The 25,320-nt window shown below is 42.1% G+C and overlaps 1 protein-coding gene across 2 annotated transcripts in view; it reads left to right on the top strand.

Annotated features, from left to right (window-relative positions):
* Positions 1–649: 649 nt before the first annotated feature.
* hcn2b (hyperpolarization activated cyclic nucleotide-gated potassium channel 2b) overlaps positions 650–25,320 on the top strand; it is a 43,115-nt gene continuing 18,444 nt past the window's right edge. Inside the window, exons 1-4 of one of the 2 annotated variants that reach the window (XM_085347106.1) lie at positions 650–1,497; positions 2,881–3,304; positions 7,590–7,751; positions 23,314–23,532. In XM_085347106.1, the coding sequence (XP_085203232.1) occupies positions 650–1,497; positions 2,881–3,304; positions 7,590–7,751; positions 23,314–23,532 (1,653 nt within the window). The remainder of the gene's footprint in view (positions 1,498–2,880; positions 3,305–7,589; positions 7,752–23,313; positions 23,533–25,320) is intronic. The other variant, XM_085347107.1, reaches the window with a different exon arrangement.

Raw genomic sequence — 25,320 nt, 5'->3', positions numbered from 1 at the left:
GTGCCTTGGCCCTAGATTGTGCCTTTATCCACAAGGTGGAGTCATTTCACCATTAAAAACCCCACAACTTGGGAAGGCTGCCAGAAACCAAAGCAACAGGCAGACGCTGCTGCCAGACTCCGAGAAAGTCTAGATAGAATTGAGCTGATACTGGGTCAACTGAGCATGGCAGCATGGGATACTCGCTGATGATTCCTTTTGATGTAAAACTGCTCAGGCCATCACTGCATATTAAAAGTTTTTTTTTTAAATCATCATAGTTTTCCATTCACACAAGTTTGAGTTATTCTAAAAATGTATTTGTGCGTTATTTAATTCGTTAGTAAGAATTCACTTTTAAAATCGCATTCACTGACTTTTTGTGTCCAGGTCTGACAAAACTGTTTTCTTCTGTGCGCACATTTTCTTCAGTAGGCTGAAAGCTACCTGTAGGTGGTTGAAGCCCCAGGGTAAAGCTGTTATCTCTCTCCCTCTCTCTACCACACACAAACACAATAACAACAGCCAGGTTGCAGCCATAGCAACGCCACCGGTACGCCGTTAAGTGATGTGAATGGACAGCAGACGGAGGCTTTGAAGTCCACACTCCTTCCTCTGCCGCCGCCCAGTCTCGCCCGGTTTAAGGTACGGAAGTGTCTGTTTGCCTGTAATGGACGAGGCGGAGGACAGCGAGGAGGAGCCCAAATTCCAGAAGGCTCGACCCTTTCAAATAGCCAGCTCGGCTGGATGCGAGGATCATGGGAGTAGCAGGGGGACCAATATGAAGAAATTCTCGCCAGGAGGCGGAGCCGTCTCTCCTGTGCGAAAAAACTCCAACAACAATGAGCTCTTCCTCTTGCGAGGCGAGGACTCCACACCTTTTACTCCCAGCGGCAGCTGTGCATTTGCTCTGTTGTGCCAGAGGGATGCTGCTGGCGGCACAGAGTCAGACCACAGGAGTGCAGGGGACACAGTGTCTGAGGCGGGCGTGATAGGAGAGGGGGGCATCGGTATGATATGCAACAAAAACGGAGACTGTAGAAGAGACCCGGCCAGTTCAGGCAGTCTTTCTTCTCTCATCTCAAGACAGGAGAAGCAGGCAGATGGAGTAGTAGCAGCTGAAGACGATAAGGAGCTGGCTGCGAGCATGGACGGCTCTGTCACTTCAGCAGGGTCCCTGACACAGGGGCCTGGGGCCGAGGTCAAGACGACGGCAGCAACGGAGAAAAAGGACTCCAGAGTTTCCTTCTCCAACCCCCCGAGTAGTAAAGGACTGGCTCAGCAGCCAAGAAGTTCTGTCACGTTCAGCAAAGCAGAGGACGGCTCTCAGATAGTGCCGGATGATGGAGAGTCCAAGGGGAATCAGACATACATGCAGCGGCAGTTTAGTGCCATGCTTCAGCCTGGAGTTAATAAATTCTCCCTGCGCATGTTTGGCAGCCAGAAGGCAGTGGAGAAAGAACAAGAACGCGTAAAGTCAGCGGGTAATTGGATTATCCACCCATACAGCGACTTCAGGTATGGGTCAAATTGTGTTAGGTCAGTGAAAGTGTTGCTGTAAAGAAGCTAAAGGGGTGTTTTTGAATGTTGCCCAGCGCCCATTCTTTACGTCAAACAACATTATATGTGAAGATTGTGGGAATATGAACATAAGTATGCTATTTTTAAACATTCAATGGTTATCTGGGGGAAAAAGTTGAACCTTACCCTATCACAAACAGAGCTATTTCTCTATTCCTGAAGCACCGAATGATGACATATGGGAGATTTTGTGTTTACACAAAAGCTCCATATTCCAGAGGTGTCACAAAGTTGACTCTAAATGTGTCTTAAAGTGTGCTTGGTTTCAGCACCGAGGACAGCTCCTCTAATAAAATGTGGGGAAACCAGGTTTCTTGTCTTTCTTATTTGAGTACCATCAAATATGTAAAGCCTGCTGTTTATTAACAATACATGGCTTGATTGTGTTAACTTACGGACAAAGCTCAACAGCAGGATGCGCATAACAAGAGTTCAAGTCATGACTCAGCAGCCGCTTCCATTAGTTCCTCTAATATAAGTAGCCACAGTGTCTTCCTCTTATCCTGCAACACTAACAAACATCGTTCATAATTAATCTGCCAGTTAATAATAGGTAAGTTGAGTAAAGTTATATAAAAATACTTACACAATTTTCTTACTTTAATAAACAGAGGAATATTCATAGATGCCTCGCATGGTCAGTTCACCAGCTGAATTATCTTTAAAACACAGGTTCTCATAATTCAGCACCTAATGCTGTGGCGTGACTGGCTATTGTGTGAATGTTTGTTCAAACCAATAAATGTCACATTAACTAACTACTGGAAATAGGTGATGGTGCACAACACCACAGCCGTGAAGGCTGCTTTATTGATTTGGGCTCTGGTTGTTGTTTGTACTTGACTTGTTTGGAGGGTATTCTGCTGTTTTTGCTTTAGTTGTCTTTTCTTTGCATGGTTGTGGTTAATGGGGTAAAGTGAAGGAACTATCAGGCATTTCATAAAATTTGAAAGATTTATCAGTTTGGATTGGGTTAGTTTTCTGAGTGTGTTCAGCCTGTGAGAGTGCATTGCTTCATGACACAGAGAGGGCCGGAAATATGCTTACCCTGTATCATAAATCAAGCAGAATCAGCTTCTTTCCTGATATGTGATATCCATAACATGTAGCAACACTGTCAATGTCTGGACATCAGATTTTAGACATGGTTTCTCTTCTCATATGCATAGCATCAGATTTTTCTCCTTTATTACTTTATTATTACATCTTTTTCTCTATCAGATTTCAGAGTTGTACACATGGCCCTATACTGCCCTTTGTTTGCGTGTGTTGGGATTAAACAAGCGCCTTTAATCATCTTCTACTCTTTCGTCCTGACAGGTTCTACTGGGACTTCACCATGTTAATGTTCATGGTTGGCAACCTGATCATCATCCCTGTAGGCATCACCTTCTTTAAAGATGAGACCACCACACCCTGGATCATCTTCAATGTGGTCTCTGACACCTTCTTCCTCATGGACCTAGTACTCAACTTTAGGACTGGTATCGTGTTCGAGGACAACACCGAGATCATCCTCGACCCCAAGAAGATCAAGAAGAAGTACCTGAAGAGCTGGTTTGTGGTGGACTTCGTCTCCTCCATACCTGTGGATTATATCTTCCTCATCGTGGAGAAGGGGATTGACTCAGAGGTGTACAAAACTGCCCGGGCACTCCGCATTGTCCGCTTCACGAAGATCCTCAGTCTGCTGCGTCTGCTGAGGCTGTCTAGACTCATCCGTTACATCCATCAGTGGGAGGAGGTATGCTGAGTTACAGCATTTCTATACGAACAGGAAAGTTTTGTTCAGTATTGAAGTTTAGCTTGGATAAATACTGGATAAAGTAAGTATATGGGACCAGATGGGGTTCTAATGCACAGTTTATGTAACACTTTTATATAAACAGATAATACTGAAAGGAAACACATAACTTCCACACTGAACATCTCTATTTTAGATTTTTACTCCGTGGTTCTCAAACTTTGTAAGGCTAGGGGTCGCTCACAGGGAATCCACTTTTACAAGGACTATCTCATGATCCTGAAATAGATCAAGCATATGCTGACTACCATTTGGTCCTACCTACTTTTTAAACTGTTCAAATAAACCCTTAATCAATACTAAATACTTGATGCATGTGATGTGTCACATCTTGGGTTTCTACTGGTCCAAACATAATGTAGGTCAGTCTGTTTTTCATATCATTTTCTCATCATATGCATCCCCTGTGGTATAAGGTCTTTTTTTGTTACTGAAATCTTACAGAGGAAGACTTTTTTCCCAAAAGCATCAAAAGAAAATATTAAGTTTTTAACTTCTTCATACAATTATGTATGTTTTTTAATGAACTACTACTACTGCATAGCTTTAATGTCTAAAAAAAACTCATTAGCATCACGTTTGCTACACCTGACAGACACTACAGCTGCATTGATTATTGCTGTAATGCAGAAGTTAGTCAATTATGATCAGATGATCTGCTTACTATTACCCCTCCACTTTCAAATGTGCTCATTAATAATGAGAAACTAATCTAACTGGGCTCTAATTAAGAATTGTGCAGCAGTTTCCAGTGCAGTGGCTTGTTCTGTCAGTATAAGTCATTCTAGTATCACAGGAGAAGGCACAAAAAATTAGGTGTAGAGTTTTCTACTGCAGCAAGCCAAGATGAGTGGATTATAGGTCATCTTACTTGATCATCACATTGTTGATGCATTTAAAACTGTATGAAAGAAAAAAACTTTCCACATAGTAAAAAATGTTTTGTTGCAGCATTTCAACCAATTAAGGCATCAAACAGCTGCAACCACATGCTGAAAGACTTGCTAATGCAAACCCCCTTGCATCTCTAATTGCATCAGGAAATAATGTTCTAGAGAAAAGTGCATTATCATCCATCATATGGCCCCATTTTACATAAACACAGCATTCCACAGCTTGGACTGTGTGTGTGCTTCTTTGTGCTTCCTTATTTGGCCTAAACAAGCATCTTCCAATCAAATGAGTGTCCCCTCACTCTGAAAATAACCACTGCTCTTCTGATTACACAGTGGTAATTTGGGTTTGACGAAAACCCTAATTACTCATTCAAACACAGACGCGTACACACACACACAGAAACACACACACGCGAGTGCTCCTTTGCTTCAACTTGGCCCTGCCCTGATCCTCTTAGTTCAGCTGAGCTCTGCTCTGCTCTGCCTGATCCAAACGGGGGGAACTGTTTGCCTCTTCTGCCCAGCTCAGCTCAGCTCAGCTTAAGTCCGCTCGCTGCAGCACTGTTTCCTAAAAGCTTGTCTTAGTATTGTGATGATTTCACCATATAGATCTATTGAAGGCCAGTACAGAGGTGAGGTGAGCACTGGGTAACAGTCGTGCTAAAAAACCATTTATGTGGAATGATCTCAGAATAAATCGCTTATGCATCTATGTTGGTGATACAGAAGCAGAGAAAAACAATTTGCTGAAGCAGGAAGCTTGCGTTGATGCCTTTTTCATGAGCTCGACAATGATGGGGAATGGACAAGAGCAAATGCACAAGCGTCAGGGATGGAAGGATAAAAAGGTTCATATCCGTCATACGCACTAGTTTTACTCTAAAAGCATTTTAGCAGTCTGACAGAAAGAAGCAGCAAATAGTTTATCTGTGTTTTTCAGGCTGTGACTTGTAGTCACAGTACTATGCTTTGACCCAGATTGTGGTGTGACAGTGACACATGGCCAGGTGCTGTTCTGGTGTTGGGGGGAACATTAGTCCTAGCTCATTAATCATAATGGGAACGCTTTCTAATCACAGGGCAGGGCCTCACAGCATGTTTCCCTTTCTGCGTCTTCTAAATGACCCAAGGCCATTAGCCAATACAGGATATACACAAAATGTGCAAAGAAAGTAGTTTCTTTTGTTGATTTTGATTTAATTACACATGGACCCAAAGCAGGCCTGGGGAAGGGATCAAAACTAAATTACTGTAAAGAGAAAAAATGAATATATATCAAAAGAGTGAAACAACCAGGTGCTGATGACATTTTAGAACTGGATAAGGAAAATGTGATGTGCAGCATACAGCTGAAATGCTACATATTTCTGAGGAAATTGTTTTGCACATTTTATAAATTACATTTAGGAGGAATTTAAATAAACTTTGATACAATTGCCATTATCCATCCAAACACAAATCATATGAAAAGTCCAAGAGCTATTTAAACTAGGATCATGCACATTAACAACTGGGGTATAACATGTGTCAGTTTTCCATATTCATGTGACTTGTATGTTTAGGACAGCAGGGCCTCTGAGGTGTAGAGATGTGTGACAGCATGCCCTGACCCTGCTGCTCCCAAACTGTAAATTCTAAACAGAAGCGGCTCCTTCATGTCATCACACGCACACACACATACACACACAAACACACACAAAGGCCTAGTTCACATTTAAGATGAATTTCTCAAGATCTAATCCCCACATACTTGTAAACCTACCCATACACAAACACACACAAAAACACACACGAACCACGATAATTTGGCCTGGCAGATAGCCAGCCAAGCCATAGTGAGTGGTGTTTACAAGGCTGTGACCACATCACCAGCTCCACGCAAATTAGCCTTCTTACCTGGGGTGAGCTTCTTAAGAAACAGCAGCGAGAGCCTGGCCTGGGCTGCTGATCAAAGCTTCATCAGCATCTAATGAGGTTTTATCATGATCATGAATGCACATTGCATGCCCTGTGGTCTCACACCTGGTTATAATGGAGAACCTCAGCCTGGGAATGCGAAGCACGTTTTTTGCTGTTTATAAGTTACTAAAAAACTGGTCAAAATTATACCACCTGTTATCATAGTTCATTAAATTGTTCAAATTTTATATAACAATAAATTTAGTTGTTAACAGACACGTTACCTATAAATAAACTGAGATATCAAATCCTAAAGTTCTTCCTCACAGGTCGTCATGTTACCTAAAGCTGCCCTAATAGATATTTGTATATTAGCAAGAGATGAATAACAACCTCTGGTGTGAAAGGTTCCTGTATGAGTGTGAAACTCACAAAAAACTTTCTCCAAACTTCCTTTCAGTTTGTGGATATTGTAGCAACCTCTCCATTGCAAGAACATGGGCAGCTTAACTAGACTTTGGGCTGCATGCCATGGAGGGAGAGAGAGAGCGAGAGAGAGCGATGTTTAATAACAGAGATGTTTCATTGTCAACCAACTTATCAACAGAAAATTTATAAATATAATGTTAATAATATTAATAACAATACAAATATCTGGCGAACGATTCCCTGCCAGACAGATATATTGAGTGATAGATAGCATGTGGTATGAAAGATTGCCTATATCCTTCCTTGTGGCAGCAGAGCTCAATCAGTTTGTTAGAGAAGTTGCTTTGCTACCTGCCTAGTAAGTGTTGCTCATAGTGGGCAGGATTGTCTGTGATGGAGAGCAGTTTGGTCAGTCACCTCTTCTCCATCACAGCTTCAGAAGTGCTATATTTTACTATAATAATTCACTCCCACTGCTCTCACATTACTGTGTTCAGGTAAACCTTTGAGGTTAGCACATAACTAGCATTTAAAACATGGCTAAATGTGAATATTAATTTGCCAGCGTCAACAAAAAAACTACATATGAAAACTATGTTTTCCTCATTTCTGGAAATTTTACAGCTTGTTAAGCTGTACCACATGCCCAAAATGAATCTGCTAAATTTGCAAGAGTATGATTTATTTTCTTAAAAAAATATAATATAATAATTGTCCTACAGAGTGGATCAGGATTTGCAACTGTGCAAATTGTGCACAAGTTAAAGCTATTTTATATAGTCCCCACAGCATCACTGTTGCCAGTGCTATCAGCAGAATGATAACATGCTGGATGTGCTGTTTGTGAGAGCCGATAGAGTAGTGTTTACCATTGTTTTCAACTCTCGCTCAATCGCTATAAACACCAACTTTTCATTCTGCTCACACATCAGTTCTGGCTTCATTCTGGCCTCCTCTCCAAATCTGTAACCCTCACGTCCCATCTCTCCTCCTCCTGACAGATCTTCCACATGACCTATGACCTAGCCAGTGCCGTGGTGCGAATATTCAACCTGATTGGTATGATGCTACTGCTGTGCCACTGGGATGGCTGTCTCCAGTTTCTTGTTCCCATGCTGCAGGACTTTCCATCTGACTGCTGGGTCTCCCTCAACAAGATGGTGGTAAGAAAAAAATGCTCTGTGTGTATGTTTTTGTGTTCAGTGCGATCGTAAGTTAGACAATCACAGGAAAAGTGTTCACTGCACAACTAGCGTGGTGACACAGCTTATTTATTCAGACTGGAGTTGGGAGCTTTCGTTCAGCTTCAATTAACCCCCCACTAGTCAAACCCAGGAGACACGCCAGTGTACGGCAAGTAGGAGGTGGATGAAAGAAAACATGCTGCTGTCACTCAGTTCATATAGAAGCTCATGCAGTAATTTAGGTGTGCTCTTCTTTCTTTGTCCTGTCAAATGTCCTGTCCTCCTTCTGGGTGGCAGGTGGCTTCTAGCTGTCTGTTGGAAGACAGACCATTAGGAGAGGTTTTCACCAAAATTACTGCTGGCATGCATGAGAAAAAATAAATTAATAAAATGAATGCATACATAAATGTAAAAAGAAATTGATAGCTAGTATTGAAACACACTATCTTCTAATCCAACTGGATAATTAATGAAAAGTAATCATTAAAGTTTTGTTCATTTTGGAAAGCACTTATTGTCTAAGCTATAAAACAAAACCTTATAACATTGACTAAAGAACAGCCTCTGTTTGTCTCTATTTTATTTAAATTGCACGATTAATCACAAGTGTGGACAAATAAAGAGGAGAAACACCCAAAAAATACTGTTTGGGTTTTTATCATTTTGAACTTAATCCCTTTATCCAGTCTCACATGTCATTCTGCTTTGGAGATAACAGATTGGAAGGTGGTGAGTGGCAGTGGCCGGAGGCACAGACAAGTCAGAGGATACAAATACCTTTTATCATAAAACTGTATTTCACACATATATTCACTTTCACACATACAGTATGTTTGTTGGCAAACAGAAAAAGAATTGTGGTGGTTTCAAGGAAGCATTAGTGTCAGTGTCAATCCTGTTTGTCCCACAAAAAAAGAGAGAAACATTAGAATTGGTTTAAATATTTTGTATGAAGTACTCAAGGGATATTTTGGATACGGCAGCTGAGATGATAAGCTTAATGAATGGCTGTGACTCTGCGATTTGTACAGTGTGCGTGCAATGTTGTTAACAGAGAGGTGATGATTGGTTTGTGAGCAGCTGTAAGTAAACTGGTGAAGCAGATTGCATGCAAGCGCAGGAGGAAGAGATCTGCTCTAATGGGTGTAAATAGATTGAGTTATAGAGGACAGTTTGCATTGCAGGGGCTGACTACAGGAAGAAAACAGAAAAAATAGTCTTAATCTTAATTAATTGACAGCAATATCAACAGTCCTAGAAACCATCGAATTATCTGACAGAGCTAAAAGACGTCATTGGTTGGCTGCCGGATGCTTATTTCTCCACATAACTGTAACTGTCTTGAAACCATTTTTTATGGGGAACATTACATCTTTTGCTCCTTCTCCTAAGGAAGTTCAGCATACCGGATAATTCCTTCTTTATGCTTTTGTCAGGCACTGGCTGACTCTGCTGCAGCTGAGAAATGCTTGATATGCTGGAAGAAAACCTTCTAATTTTGGCACAGAGATTTTTGGCATTCAGTTCCCTGAAATAGACTGTGTACTATGGTGCTATGGTGTTTACATGAATAGGTGTGTTCTGTTATGAGTGTGTGTGATCTCTAGGAACAGATGGATCTCACACCAATTGACCCTAGGGGAGATTGTTGTTACTTCTCTGTCACTCCATCCCTTTCTTTCTAGTTTCATCTCTGGCCATCCTATTTCCTCTATCTCTCTTTCTTGAATGTATGGATTTGTATGTATGGAAAATTGCTTTATATGTTGCTTTTTCAGTGACTCTTTTATCCTTCATGCCCCACTTCTTCTTTCGCTGATATCTCCTTCCTTATACATTCAGTTTTCCAGAGTGACGTGTGTTGTTTAGGGCTTGTGCCTTTTTCCAAGCTCGCTGCCATAATGCCAGCGAGCACACATGTGGGTGTGGCTGCCTGGTGTGCCCTGTCACTGCCATTTCAGGGTAATCAAGGTCACATCTTCTTCAGAGCTGCTTTGAGTAAGAGATCCAGCGTTAAATGATCCTCGTGCCTCCTCGGGCTGACAGGCTGCCTGCCTGCACTGGACATTTATTGGACTCCACCCTGTTTTGCTCTCTGCGTCATGCATGCACTTAGGGTTATGGAAATAGGGCAAGAAAGCCATTCCTGAGAAAAACATGGGACTCGTTTCTTCAGTAGCTATTCTTATGTGCATTTTTATGCATGTCCCTTTATATAGATGTGTTGTGTTTGGCTGAGATTTGTGTGCATGTGATATATAGTACAGTATAACTAAGTGATAGTCAAAATATCCTCCTTCAGACTGTTTTTTTTCTGCAGTGTATTCATCTCTGCCTCTTAACACTCAATAAGGGAAAAGATACTCTTGCAGCAGACAGTGGTGTTTATTGTAAGTCGACAATCAGGCTCCTGCTGCAGAGTGATCAAGAGACCGGATGATCGTGGTCTGTTATGTAAGTGACTCTCTGTTATGTGAAAGATGACAGGTGGTTTTGTCCCATCTCCCTTGGCCTGATTGGCTGTTATATCAATGGCATTAGAATAAAGACGCTCTTTTCCTCTCGACTTCTTTCTCTGCATCAAAAATGAACTGCGTTTCTTTATAACTGGAGAAGCAGAAGAGCTGCTGTAACTGCAACAGAACACCAATTTGTGAGAACCTATTTATGCATTTGCACTGTATTGAGGCACACAGAGATGCACTTCAAGAAACATTCATGCTTTGGAAGTTGATAACGAGGCCCTCCATTCATTCTGAAGTGACCGAACCGGCAAACAGGCCTGTCAGTGCATATAAAAATAATGGACAGTTACTGTGTGAGGTCTGTGTGTGGAAATGTTGCATATGTGTGTGAATAATAACTGCTGTGTATGACCTGACAGCCACTCTCAGTGCTAATTTGGTACAGATTTTTAAGAAAAGTTAAAGTGGGTGGTGCTATTTACAGCAGGCAATACAACAGAGAGACTTTAAGAAACCAATTGACAAAGTTTAGCTAATTAAATGCATTTTTAAGTCAGAGTGACTGTTGCAGCCCACAGACATGTATTTTTGTTGAAGAGGATTAAAAATTCTTGCAAGGTCAAGTCATGTTGTAGCTAGCTAAAAAAATAGAAAAGGAAAAAACAGCCTCACGGGCTGGTTGGGGCTGCAGTCTTTGTGGGCCAAGTTGCCCCGGTGAAACCAACCCCATTTTATGAAGAAAAGTTGTCTTGTCATTTTTAGCCGTGTAGTAAAAAGCAGTGAATGCTCTTTGCTGCTTTACTTTATAATGAAGGCAAACTTCAAAATAAATACATAAATACAAACCTCAGTGTAACCTGAAGTGTATCCCATAGTTGGTTAGAAATCTAAATGTGGGAGGAAAAGCTTTTGAAATATGCTTAGGATGAGCAATTGTTGGAATACTTATATTTTTCTGAAACCTATCTGCAAAAAGAGAGATGAATATAAGAAAATTGCACACCAAAATGAGACTGATTGCTCCTTTAATTCAGCTCAGTTTTTAAGATCAGTATAAATAAGTAGAATATGCCTTCTATAGCATCATATTGTACAATGCATGTCAGAGACTGAGAGCTGAGTTAACTAAGAAATCTCATAGGTTTGAGAATGTAGTTCCTTTTGTGGGGTGGGGAAGACAACTGTGGCCCAACCCATTTGTTAGAGTGACTAATCACATTGTCATCCACAGACTTGTGTTGCTACCAAGGCTAAAAAACAAAACAGCAAAGCAAATGTCTCTTAAAAATGTCTCGAAGCCCTGCAGAATTATTCTTCCTCTCCTTTTTATTGTCAGTGTTTAAACAACCGAACTTGAAACTTGTACTTGGTCGAGAACAGAATAGATGCTTTTGGGCTTGACTCATATAGCCACAGCTTGCATCATTAACTAGACAGAATCTCTGGATGCACATGGCTGCACACAAACAGCAGTTGTGAATACTACAGCTGCATCTCACTTTAGAGACCGGATCCTCCAAATGATACAGCCCACGCAGGTGGGGTTTGTTAGAGGACCCGATGGTCTGACTGAACCCTTATTTCTTTTCAGCAAAGACTCCGTGCGAACTTAAAGTACTATCAATCACTGTAGTCCACCTGTAATTTGTAACCTCAGAAAACTTAGACTTGCATGGCAAGTTTTTCAGTTTTGCTGAATGCACATAGATGGCAGCTGTGATCTTCTCCCGTCCACATACAATACAAACATTATATCAGTTTTATATATATATATATATATATATATATATATATATATATATAAAAAAAAACACCCAGCACGCCCCTGCGGGCGGTTTATCCTTCAAGCTCGGGTCCTCTACCAGAGGCCTGGGAGCTTGAGGGTCCTGCGCAGTATCTTAGCTGTTCCCAGGACTGCGCTCTTCTGGACAGAGATCTCCGATGTTATTCCCGGGATCTGCTGGAGCCACTTGCCTAGCTTGGGAGTCACCGCACCTAGTGCTCCGATTACCACGGGGACCACCGTTACCTTCACCCTCCACATCCTCTCGAGCTCTTCTCTGAGCCCTTGGTATTTCTCCAGCTTCTCGTGTTCCTTCTTCCTGATATTGCTGTCATTCGGAACCGCTACATCGATCACTACGGCCGTCTTCTTCTGTTTGTCTACCACCACTATGTCCGGTTGGTTAGCCACCACCATTTTGTCCGTCTGTATCTGGAAGTCCCACAGGATCTTAGCTCGGTCATTCTCCACCACCCTTGGGGGCATCTCCCATTTTGACCTCGGGACTTCTAGGTTATACTCGGCACAGATGTTCCTGTACACTATGCCGGCCACTTGGTTATGGCGTTCCATGTATGCCTTGCCTGCTAGCATCTTGCACCCTGCTGTTATGTGCTGGATTGTCTCTGGGGCATCTTTACACAGCCTGCACCTGGGGTCTTGCCTGGTGTGATAGACCCCAGCCTCTATGGATCTTGTACTCAGAGCTTGTTCTTGTGCTGCCATGATTAGTGCCTCTGTGCTGTCTTTCAGTCCAGCTTTGTCCAGCCACTGGTAGGATTTCTGGATATCAGCCACCTCCTCTATCTGCCGGTGGTACATACCGTGCAGGGGCCTGTCCTTCCATGATGGTTCCTCGTCTCCCTCCTCTTTCTTGGGTTTCTGCTGCCTGAGGTATTCACTGAGCACTCGGTCAGTTGGGGCCATCTTCCCAATGTATTCTTGGATGTTCCTTGTCTCATCCTGGACTGTGGTGCTGACACTCACCAGTCCCCGGCCCCCTTCCTTCCGCTTAGCGTACAGCCTCAGGGTGCTGGACTTGGGGTGAAACCCTCCATGCATGGTCAGGAGCTTTCTTGTCTTTATGTCAGTGGCTTCTATCTCCTCCTTTGGCCAGCCTATTACACCAGCAGGGTACCTGATCACGGGCAGGGCGTACGTGTTGATGGCCCGGATCTTGTTCTTACCATTCAGCTGACTCCTCAGGACTTGCCTGACCCTCTGCAGGTACTTGGTGGTTGCAGCCTTTCTAGCGGCCTCTTCATGGTTCCCATTTGCCTGCGGGATCCCCAGGTACTTGTAACTGTCCTCTATGTCTGCAATGTTGCCTTCTGGTAGTTCAATCCCCTCAGTTCTGACTACCTTCCCTCTCTTTGTTACCATCCGACTACACTTCTCCAGTCCGAACGACATTCCAATGTCATTGCTGTATAGCCTGGTAGTGTGGATCAGTGAATCGATGTCTCGTTCACTCTTGGCATACAGCTTGATGTCATCCATGTACAGGAGGTGGCTGACAACTGCTCCGTTCCGTAGTCGGTATCCGTAGCCAGTCTTGTTAATGATCTCACTGAGGGGATTCAGGCCTATGCAGAACAGCAGTGGGGACAGAGCATCTCCTTGGTAGATCCCGCACTTGATGGTAACTTGTGCTATGGGCTTGGAGTTGGCCTCTAGTGTTGTACGCCACATCCCCATTGAGTTCCTGATGAAGGCTCTTAGGGTCCCATTGATCTTGTACAATTCTAGGCATTCCAGTATCCAGCTGTGGGGCATTGAGTCATAGGCCTTCTTGTAATCAATCCAGGCAGTGCACAGGTTGGTCAGTCTGGTCTTGCAGTCTCGGCTGATTGTTCTGTCTACCAGTAGCTGGTGTTTTGCACCTCTGGTATTCTTGCCAATTCCTTTCTGTGTCCCGCTCATGTATTGACCCATGTGCCTGTTCATCTTAGCCGATATGATGCCTGACAGGAGCTTCCATGTAGTACTGAGGCAGGTTATTGGTCGGTAGTTGGAGGGGACCGGTCCCTTCTTGGGGTCCTTGGGGATCAGGACCGTCCGGCCTTCAGTTAGCCATTCTGGGTGTCTCTCGTTAACTAGCAGCTGGTTCATTTGTGCTGCCAGACGCTCGTGGAGTGCAGTCAGCTTCTTCAGCCAGTAGGCGTGAACCATGTCGGGCCCTGGTGCTGTCCAACTCTTCATACTGGAGACCCTTTCTTGGATATCTGCCACTGTGATGGTTACTGGACCCTGTTCAGGGAGGTCGCTGTGGTCTGCCCTCAGATCCACTAGCCACTGAGCATTGCCGTTATGGGTTGCGTCCTTCTCCCATATGCTCTTCCAGTATTGCTCCGTCTCCAGCCTTGGTGGTGCTGTTCTCTTATTGTTCCCTTGCCACTGAGAGTACACCTTTGCTGGTTCTGTGGAGAACAGCTGGTTTATTCTCCTGCCTTCTATCTCTCTGGTGTACCTCCTCAAGCGGCTGGCCAAGGCTGTGAGTCTTTGCTTGGCAGTTTCCAAGGCCTCAGGTATGGACAGCTTGCTGTATTTCTTAGGCACCTTATTTGTCGCACCTTTCTGCAACTCTGTTAGTTGGCTAACCTCCCTCCGTGCTACTTTGATCTTGCCCTCTAGCCTCCTTCTCCATGGAGGGTACTGCCCCTTGTGGCTGTTCAACTTGTAGCCAAGCATCTCACTGATCACTGCTGCCGTATTGTAGATCAGCTTGTTAGTGTCGGTAATCGTGGTTGTAGGTATTGCCCGTAGTGCTGCATTAACATCATCTAGCAGACCTTCTGAGGGTACTTCACGTAATCTTGGTAACCGGCTACGGGGGATCCAGGTTTCAAGCTTGGCCATGATCCTATTTTTCAGGTCAGTTCCTCTCGCACTCAACGATCCTTCTCCTATCGCACTTGGGGCTATGTGCCCAATCTCGGGTGGGGGTGATGATATCTCCCCCCTGACCTGGCGTCCTGACTCCTCCTTGCCGTAGCATTTGTGTTGTACCTCGTCAATCTCTAGCTGTGAGAGCAGTCCCTTCTTTCGAATGTTGGAACACTGAGCTACTAGTTGTTTCGCCGTCATTGTGGATGTTGGGTATCGAAGAATCCATAGGTCCCTCATCCTATTCATGTAGCCCCTTCCGCCGGGGTTACTTGCGTAGTAGCATTCCAACAACGCCCTGTTTTCGTCCCTTATATATATATATATATATATATATATATATATATATATATATATATATATATATATATATATATATATATATATATATGGTCCCCGTGGTAATCGGAGCACTAGGTGCGGTGACTCCCAAGCTAGGCGAGTGGCTCCAGCAGATCCCGGGAATAACATCGGAGATCTCTGTCCAGAAGAGCGCAGTCCTGGGAACAGCTAAGATACTGCGCAGGACCCTCAAGCTCCCAGGCCTCTGGTAGAGGACCCGAGCTTGAAGGATAAACCGCCCGCAGGGGCGTGCTGGGTGTTAGTTTTTTATATATATATATATATATATATATATATATATATATATATATATATATATATATATGTAGAGAGAGAGAGAGCTAAAGAGAAGAGATTAAATATTGCTTGCATAGCCAGCAAGTAAGTGGATCATTTTTATCTGTGTTGTGAATATGATTCTGAATCTCTCCCTCCACATATTTGTCAAAGGAGAAATTCCACATAAAGGCTAATAAACCCAAAATCCAATAATAAGAGCTTATTGAGCAGGAAGCTTCGATCCACAGAGGCAAATTCTTCTTACAGATCATTTCAATTGGACATATAATTTACAGGCATTCATTTCACATTCAACAAAGTCAATTAAACAATACACAGGAGTATGACTTCAATAAACCAGACTGAAACATAAAATCTGAATTATTGACACATACATCACAAGCGTTCCTTTAATGGGCTATTCCTATAAATTGTAGCCGTACTAGTAGATGGCTAGTATGGCTTTGGGGGATGTCAGTCCCACCAGTTTGGTTTACACTGAAATATTTCATATGGATTTTAAAAACATTAAAGATACTGAATCATATTTGCTGTGCTTGTCCGTCAGCTTTTTACATTTTTACAAAACAAAATTGGTGACGCCAGTTTAATTTTGTGGAATAGCTGCATTTCCCCCCAGAAACGTCAGGCTTTAATCGTGGAAAATCTCTGAATATTAAAGTAAAATCACAGCATGTAAGTGAAGCAAATAACAGAAAATAAAAAAATACTGCATTTGGTTCACCCTTAGGTGACTTGCCCCACACCTGATGCTGAATGAAAAGCTTGTAGTTTAATTAAGGAAAGAAATTAAATAAAATTAGAAATTAAAACCTGTGATTTAGCGTTCATCTGATCTGGCGTCTTCCTCGTTAGTCCATCATTTATCTCTGACACGCTGAAGCTACAGTAGCTTTATGCATGAACACTCTAATCAAACACATTACGCTGTGCTGTTACAGTCAGCGTTCTTAATTAATACTGTTACGTAATTCAAGCAGACACCAAAACATCTTGCAACTTTCTGGACTCATTTGCATTTGAATAATAAATACAAACATGGACCCACTGCTTCTAAATAATGAATCTTTACATTGCTAACAAGCACTTTCATGGAACTTTACATATTAAAGTTTTAAATGTAGGCTCTTTGAACCAAACCAAACTCCCTCTGTCACTTGTAGACTTTGCAGTGTGTTTAAGAGATGTTCAGCACTCATACAGCTGAATAGATGCTGTGAGCCAAACACCTCGTACACCCAGCCGGGTGTGCCAGCATGCACGTACACCCACTATTCTATAATTACGCCATCGTGCATCATAGATGTCCCATACTCCCTTTGTGCTCTCCTCTAAATGTATTATGTACAATTAGCGATCATCGGCGTTGCTCAGTGAAGACTGATAGCGAATAAAATGAACACAAGCGCTAATTTAATTCGTCCCACCCATCTCACTCCCCACCCTCACATAGGGTGGTATCTCTGTAGAATTAGTTTATTGTGTTATTATGAAGGTTGTAATTTTCAATAGTAACAGACAGCTGTGCACTGTGTCAGTTTTAATCACTTGTTATCACAAACTTGAACACATGCTAACTGCTTGCAGCTGGTCAGTGTGTGTGTTGCTCTCGTCTCAGAGGGTTTTCTTGGTCATGCAGTCACATGCGAGCGAACAGTTCAACACTGAGGATGCCATGATTTTTCACTTTCTTTGTTCTCAAGACTGCAAAATAGCACGCATCACGAAATGCCACCTTTATCTCTAAAGCATCATATGCCTCAGAATGAGTTTTGCTGTGTGTTTAGAGGACCCACGATGCTTCTCCTAATTTTCTGTTTTCACTGTTACCTAGGAGGATTGTCACGTGTCAGCATATGTACGAGTAAACCCTGTGAGCCAAAACCTCAGGCATACGTTTAACTTTCATAGATTTGTGATCAGGAGTTTACATCCACTCATGATGGGCATGAATGTCAGGGTAATGTTTGGGCTTTTAACGATTTCTTTGAAGTGTTCTTTTTCCAGGATGGAATAATTGAACAGCATTCATCTTTAATGACTAAAAAAAACCAATGAATCTGGTGCACAAGTCAGACAGTTTTGGTAGCCATCAACAAGTTCTGGCATAAATCTAGCTGGATATTTGAGCACCCCTTTTGACTGAATTGACAGGGTTCATTCTTTGGTCGGTTTCCTGGCACTGATCCGGGTTTTAAGGATAATCCACAAGTTTTCATTAGGGTTGAGGTCGGGGCTTTGGAGAGATCATTCCAGAAGGTGGATGAGCCATTTTTAAACAACTGCAGATTTCAACATCATCAGTTTACACACAGCAAAACTGTGTATTTGTTTGTTTACCTCCCTCTGTTTTGTCTTTCAGGTGTTGTCTGTCATTACAAATGCAGCAGTCGTAGACACTGCATGTCTGATTGCTTCATCCCCGACTTTTTTCCCCACCCCCATACTTCTTCTTCTTCTGTTCCTCCATTTTCTTCTCCTATCTTTAGCCAATGTGGCCTTCACTTGTGTTGTTTACATATACCATTCTAATGTCACAGCAAACTCAGGGTCAGTTGTAGTCTCGAGTGGCACCTGGGCCCTGTGCTTCGTACGTGGCTTACTACATCCAAGATCAAATGAAACATCCAAGACCAAACCATCGCGCTAACCGTGAGCGCGCTAATCCGGTTCCCCGAACACACCTGCTGTTGACGATTAGTACAGCTGGATGCAGTAATGTGACATCACTGGGTGTCGTAAAAGGGGCTACGCATCGATAGTAGAAACATTGATCGGCAACCCTCTGATTGGTCGGCGAAAATGTCGACGGAGCGCGCTCGGCTCGGTATTTTTCGGCAGCAGAGCAAGAACTCTTGAGTGAGGGATTTCGGGAGTTTCAGAGTTTAATCAGAACGCAAGGGAACACTGCAAAGGCTGCAAAAGCAAGGAGCGAGGGCTGGCAGGAAGTTGCTGACAAATTAAACTCGTAAGTAATTTAATAATAACAATAATAATGGAGTGGATTGATATAGCGCTTTTCAAGGCACCCAAAGCGCTTTACAATGCCACTATTCAGTCACTCTCACATTCACACACTGGTGGAGGCAGCTACAGTTGTAGCCACAGCTGCCCTGGGGCAGACTGACAGAAGCCAGGCTGCCATATTGCGCCATCGGCCCCTCTGGCCAACACCAGTAGGCGGTAGGGTAGATTTATTATATTACACTATATTATCCAATATTATATTACATTATATTATAATATGTTATATTTTATCCTCTTTCACATTAGAGCCACGACAGGACCCACTAGAACATGGGAACAAGTAAAAGTGAAATATAAGAATATTCTACAGAATGGTAATATTTATCACTTATATTGCTTTTAGTCTCTTGGAAAGAGACCCTGGAATAATCTGTTTGTTTATAACAGCAACCAAGAAAAGGGCAGAGCAACAAAAGACAGGTGGTGGTCCTGCACCCCCTCGTCAACAAGTTGGTTAAGTAAATAATACCCTCACGGGAAAATCGATATCTCTCTATGAGCACACTGTCGCGCTGAGCTAAAGGATCCTGTCTGTCCCGCAATATACGCTGAATTCTGAGGACTCTCCTTATCAATCTTGCACCTTCCGCAATGGGTGGCTCGCGTATACGGACAGGACATGGCTGCGACAGACTTCCCAAATCCACCTTCGCTTTTATAGCCGTGGTCTCTCATCTTGATTACACGAAGTAATTTACAATTGCTACTCTGAAATATGAATTAAATCTGTAATAATCACATACATGTAATAGAATGTTAATAGTACATTTCCCTTTTTTAGGAAATGACCTGTGTGAAATCAATAAATGGATCAGGTGCTGCATTGTCTTTAGTTACATTGATGTTATTTATTTATGGTGAAACAGTGGTGGAATATCGCTGTTGCTTTCGTATGAATGACGCGGGCATACCTGCGTGGCCGCGATCTAATCCTGTTTACATAAAGTAAACCTGCTCCCCAGCAGGTTTACGCTTACGGCTCTGTTGCTATGACAGCAAGTCCCGGATGGGCTTCGGGGAACCGAACGATCCAGGATCACGCGAAATCGTCAACAATCTCATCCAGCTAACTCACTTAGCGCGGTACGAAGAACAGGCCCCTGGTGCGGTCTTCTGCTGCATTAGCCTCTCTGCTTCAAGGTTTGACATGTTTTTATAATGAGTGCAGTGTTGGTCAAGTTACTTGAAAAAAGTAATCAGTAACTAATTACTGATTACTCCCCCAAAAAAGTAATCCCGTTACTTTACTGATTACTTATTTTCAAAAGTAATTAATTACTTAGTTACTTAGTTACTTAGTTACTTTTTAAAAACACGATTTACAACCTGAAGAGGTGATAAAGCGATAGATCTTTCAGCCCAATTCTACTTTTTCTACATAATCCATCATACAAAATGTAATCAAATGGAAAAGTCTCTTTTTTTAACTTGTTTTATCAGTTTTAATCTTTTAACTTTATGCATCAAGCAAAACATTTAATTATATGCAACATTCTCTGACTTGAATAAATTAGTTTAACATTTAAACCTATTTTCTACACATTCCAGCACATAAAATAAAATATTTTTTGTGTTTTCACTCACTCTTTCAAACAGATGCAAGTAAAACACAGCAGAAAATAAATAAAGTCAAAGACTCAGCGGTCCTTTTGCTCTATTTTCACCTGTAAAGCAGGAGCAGGGTAGGCGGAGGGTTACCCTGGTGTAGGTGTGCTGCGGTCAGTTGAAGAATCCGCGCGAGTGTCTCTGTGAGTTTCCCATCACGTCGTAGCTACTCGGTGCTTGCTCGGAAGTTTAGGGGGTTTTTTCGCTGTAAAAAGAAGTTTTCTTCCCACGCACAGCGGACACTAATGTTTTTGTCACTTTTTATGGAATCAAACTCAAAGTAAGGTCAGTACTTCCACACTTTAAACGCTGCACGCTCATACTCTCTCCCGCACTCGATATGTGATCCATTGTTGATCTGCACACAGCTGTTGTCACGAACGTCGCACTCACTTACGTCACTGTCATGAGACATTCTCGCAAAAAAAATCACGGTTTTAGTAACGCAGTAACGCAGCGTTCCTACGGGAAAGTAACGGTAATCTAATTACCGATTTTGCAATAGTAATCCCTTACTTTACTCGTTACTTGAAAAAAGTAATCAGATTACAGTAACGCGTTACAAGTAACGCGTTACTGCCCATCTCTGAATGAGTGGTAGTTTAAGTTACACTTACCTTCCAGTAATGTGGCCATTCTCCTCTGTCCTATGACATAAATAAGGGTTTTTGTTCAGCGACCCACTGCTCACTGTATAACTCATTTTTTTCAGATGATTCTGTATAAACCTTATTGTTGGTTATGATTGAAAATACCAGTAAATCAGCCCTTTCTGAAATACTTCTGGTATTGCCTGTCTGGCACCAATAGCCATGCCACATGTAATGCATATACATCCTACATTTGTGCTTATGTCATGTACTTGTGTGACAATCAGATCAGAAACAGAAAGCTTACCTGCAACATGAGCCATGACGTCGCCCAAATCATTTCTGGGAACACGGCATGCGCTAATTTACACCTGGGCTTTCAGTAACAGCCACATGGCCATAATGAAAGACAGTCAGGGTATTGCATCTTCCACCCATAGATGAGTTATACTCTCACCCCTTGTGCTTGTACCAAGATAGTAACATAAAAAACTACTGCCAGTGACTGTAAATTTATAGTAATGATGTCTTATAAATGTCACAATAGCATGCTGCAGTAGTAGATAAGCTATTTTATCATCAGGAGTTGTGGTATAGATCAAAAAGAAACAGGCTAGGGGCAATTTCATGATTTTATAGAATGTGCTCATGAACTGATGTAACCCAGGAGTATGAATGGATAACTTTGTAATTACTTATTGTATACAGTATCTTTTATACAAATAGTGTTTATTTATATGTTTTTATTCGTTTTTTGAGCACTTTGTATCATTAAAAAAATTGTAATATCATTCAATGTCAATATCAATATATTTATATTGCGGTGAAGCTCTGTCGGTTGAAATACAGTGTGTACTGTATATTAATGTACACATGTATTTGACTATAGGAGAATAAGCTGGAAACAGGCAGATACATGCAGCTGACTGAAAGAGGGTGTTTATTTCAACACCTTGGGGCTCCCTGCTCCTGCTGCTTATTCACCAGCATTGTGGCCCACATGCTGATGGCCACTCCACGTCTGTTCGCCACCTGTGGCAGTCAGGGAGACTTATGCTTAATTTATGCTAGCCTGGTTGTGTCCATTTGCAGAGATATTTGCCTATGAAGCGCTTACGAGAGGGGTTTTCAGCAACTGCAACCGAGCTCCTGTGCAGTCCTCCAAAATCCCTTGAAACGGATGATGCTGTGTTGCAGTCAAATGCTGATTGGTTGAGAAGGGAGCAGAGGGAAGGGAGCAAAAGGAGAAACCATTAAGGATGAAATTAAAAAATCTGTATTTACAGCACAGACAGTCGCTGCAGTGGACACTTTTTATTGTTCCCAACACTTGATTTCACTTTGATGGACCAATAGAACAAAACATAGCAGACAAGTTGTAGCATATATATCTGACACTGGGGGCAGTCACTGCAGGAAGATGACCAGTCTGCTCACAGACTGTCAATGGACTGCCTACACACTACCTCCATAATTTGTCAATTAGTCTCAAACTCTGCACTTTCATATATTCTCAGGGTTTGCAGATAATATTTGTTATTTTAATGTGCTTAATGATTAATGTTTACGAATTAAAGTAAAGGAAGTATTGTAGTTGGAAGGTGGTATTGTGTAGAAATAACAAAGCTGACATAGTGATGGTTCTTAGAACTGCTGCTTTTAGTATTTTGCATCAGATTATACAGCTCTGTTTATTTCCCTAAACAAAATCAGCAGGCCGAGTGACACAAGGGCACAAGAGTTTCTGGTAAACCCCATCCCTTGAGACCAAGTGCCTTTGAAATTTCATCTTCTTTATTTGCATTCCTCCAAATCACCTTTAAAATGCTAAATTATAAAGACCTGACAGCATTCCTTCTCCAGTACATCCTTTTTTACCTCTTCCAAAACTAGCAGAACTTGAATCTTAAATTTAATGCAAATGCCAGAGAAAAATATGTGTAGTCAATCAGTGGCTGACAGGTTGAGGAGCCGCAGAAGAAACACACATACACACACATACTGTGGTACGTGTGTGTATGTGTGAGAATACAACCATTTGAGGGGAGGATGTGAGGTTCAGTAGTGCCTGTGGAGGGCTTTCTAATGAACCCTAAGGTAGAATGAGTGTGCCAGAACCAATCAAAGACACACTGGAGTAGGTAGATGTATGAGCTCCTCATTAACCAAACACTGTGTTTCCATCTTCTTCTGCGTAGCCAAGGTGAGAGGATGTTTTTCAACGATGATGATTGGGCTAAACCTGAAACAATCACCACACACGGAACCACAGACCACAGGAATGTCTTACTCTTTAGATGACTCATTCTTTAATTCACCCTCTCTTGCATCAGTCTAATGTGTATGAACAGTATATCTTCAGCAAAGAAGATAAGAAGAGTGTTTCAGGTGTCAAAGCCAAAGCATGAAACCAAAAATATGAAAGTGGAGGTTATTCTAGGATCTTGATTTCTCTTATTTCTTTCCAATCTCTTCAATATTTTTTTCTTTAACTTATATTTTGTTTACTAAACTGATTCTTACCCTCATATCTCTTTCTACAGAACGACACATGGAGCGAGCTGTACTCCTTTGCCCTCTTTAAAGCCATGAGCCACATGCTGTGCATTGGATATGGAAGACAAGCCCCAGAGAGCATGTCGGACATCTGGCTGACCATGCTCAGTATGATTGTAGGAGCCACCTGCTATGCCATGTTCATCGGCCATGCCACCGCGCTCATCCAGTCACTTGACTCATCTAGACGTCAGTACCAAGAAAAGGTAGGGCTCTGACTCACCGTTGGTGTATCACCATTTAAAAAAGGAAAATCTGGAATTCAGGTGAAGCAGACATGTTTGGGACAGTTAGTTAAAGCTGGTATTAATATTAATATTTTAACAAAAGTATTATTTTCTTGTTTGTAATGCCTCTGTTTAATTACTGCATGAAAGGTGAGACACTAGATTTTTTACTCATGTGTGGAAGGAGATGCAAAAGTGAGATAAAAATGCATATTGTAGTCCTAGGATAGACAAATGTTTCCCAGCGCGTTTGCCAAATCAGCTTGGTGATGATATATAATGAAGATTCTGACCCCCTCAAAACAACTACTTTTTTGCGAGTTCACAAAATAATTGTTTTGCTTTTTATTTCCCTTGATATTCGATCTGAGGCATCGTATTTTCAGGACTTTAAAACATTTTATTTTATGTCTTTTAAAATCAATAATCCTCAAACCACACTATCTGCACTCATCTTTGGAACAGTTTCTCCCTTCTGAGGAAATAATCTGCCTGAGAACAGTGGACTGTGTTTTTGTGGATTATCCTGGATTACTGGGACCCCTTTTCTGGAAAGGATTGCTGATGATATTTTTTTCTTAAATTCAATTTATTCCAGGTGTTAGCAACACAAGCAAAATTTAATTTAGTTCCACTTTACCAGTGTGGTAAATCTAACAGCATAACTGAGTTAGCAAGTTGTACTGCAAGCGATACTGTAATTTTTAGTATTTTGTTGAAATAAACAACAAAAAATAAGGGGGTTGAGTTTATCACAGTCTATCTTTAGCTCACTGGTGGCATAGATCAGGGGGTCCCTCTGTTCCTTTCTGATCTCATAAGGAGACTCCAAAAAGAAATAAAAATTCACAGTTTGTGCCTTACAGCAACATGGATAAGGTTATCACATACTAATGAACAGAGATGGGTCGCTCATTTGGCTCCAACCTATTTTGATAGGAACAGCTTCTGCTCTATCAGTTCGATATTCATGGGTTCAGCTCACTGGGCTTCAGCCAGTCTGTCGTCTCTGTACAACAGCAGATCAAAGCTTTAGGACTCTGCAGACCATGGAGGGGAGCTTGCTCCTGCTTTTTCTTAATGGTGACAGTGTTATTGGTGCTCTGTGTCTTGTTAGTTTCCTTAGATACTGGGTGATGTGAAGATGTCTCATGCTATCTGATCCCATACCGATCCATACAGATATGATAAACTGCAAACATTGCACGGTCACAGAATTGACCCTATTTAGTAAAATAGGGCGATCGTGGCTCAAAAGTTGGGAGGTTGCCTTGTAATTGGAAGGTTGCCGATTCAAGCCCCGGCTCGAACAGTCTCGGTCGTTGTGTCCTTGGGCAAGACGCTTCACCCGTTGCCTACTGGTGGTGGTCAGAGGGCCCGGTGGCGCCAGTGTCCGGCAGCCTCGCCTCTGTCAGTGCGCCCCAGGGTGGCTGTGGCTACAATGTAACTTGCCATTACTAGTGTGTGAATGTGTGTGTGAATGGGTGGATGACTGGATGTGTAAAGTGCTTTGGGGTCCTTAGGGACTAGTAAAGCGCTATACAAATACAGGCCATTTACCAAAAGTGAAACAATGAATTATAATAAAGAAATGATTTGAAATCAACAGTTTTATTCCTTTATAAAGTGTTTGGTAACTTTGTTAAGTGTATCAAATGAAATTAAATCATTTTCACTCACTTTATTAATTGATCATTAGCAAGTGCGAGGATCTCTATAAACACAGAGTTTTGGCTGTTCTGCAGAATTCAGACATGTTGACACAAA

Source organism: Diplotaxodon limnothrissa, linkage group LG23 (assembly GCF_057381915.1).
Source record: "Diplotaxodon limnothrissa isolate DT_005_m linkage group LG23, D_limnothrissa_male_GT1.1, whole genome shotgun sequence".
NCBI lineage: Eukaryota > Metazoa > Chordata > Actinopteri > Cichliformes > Cichlidae > Diplotaxodon > Diplotaxodon limnothrissa.
This window is presented reverse-complemented; position numbering and strand designations above follow the sequence as displayed.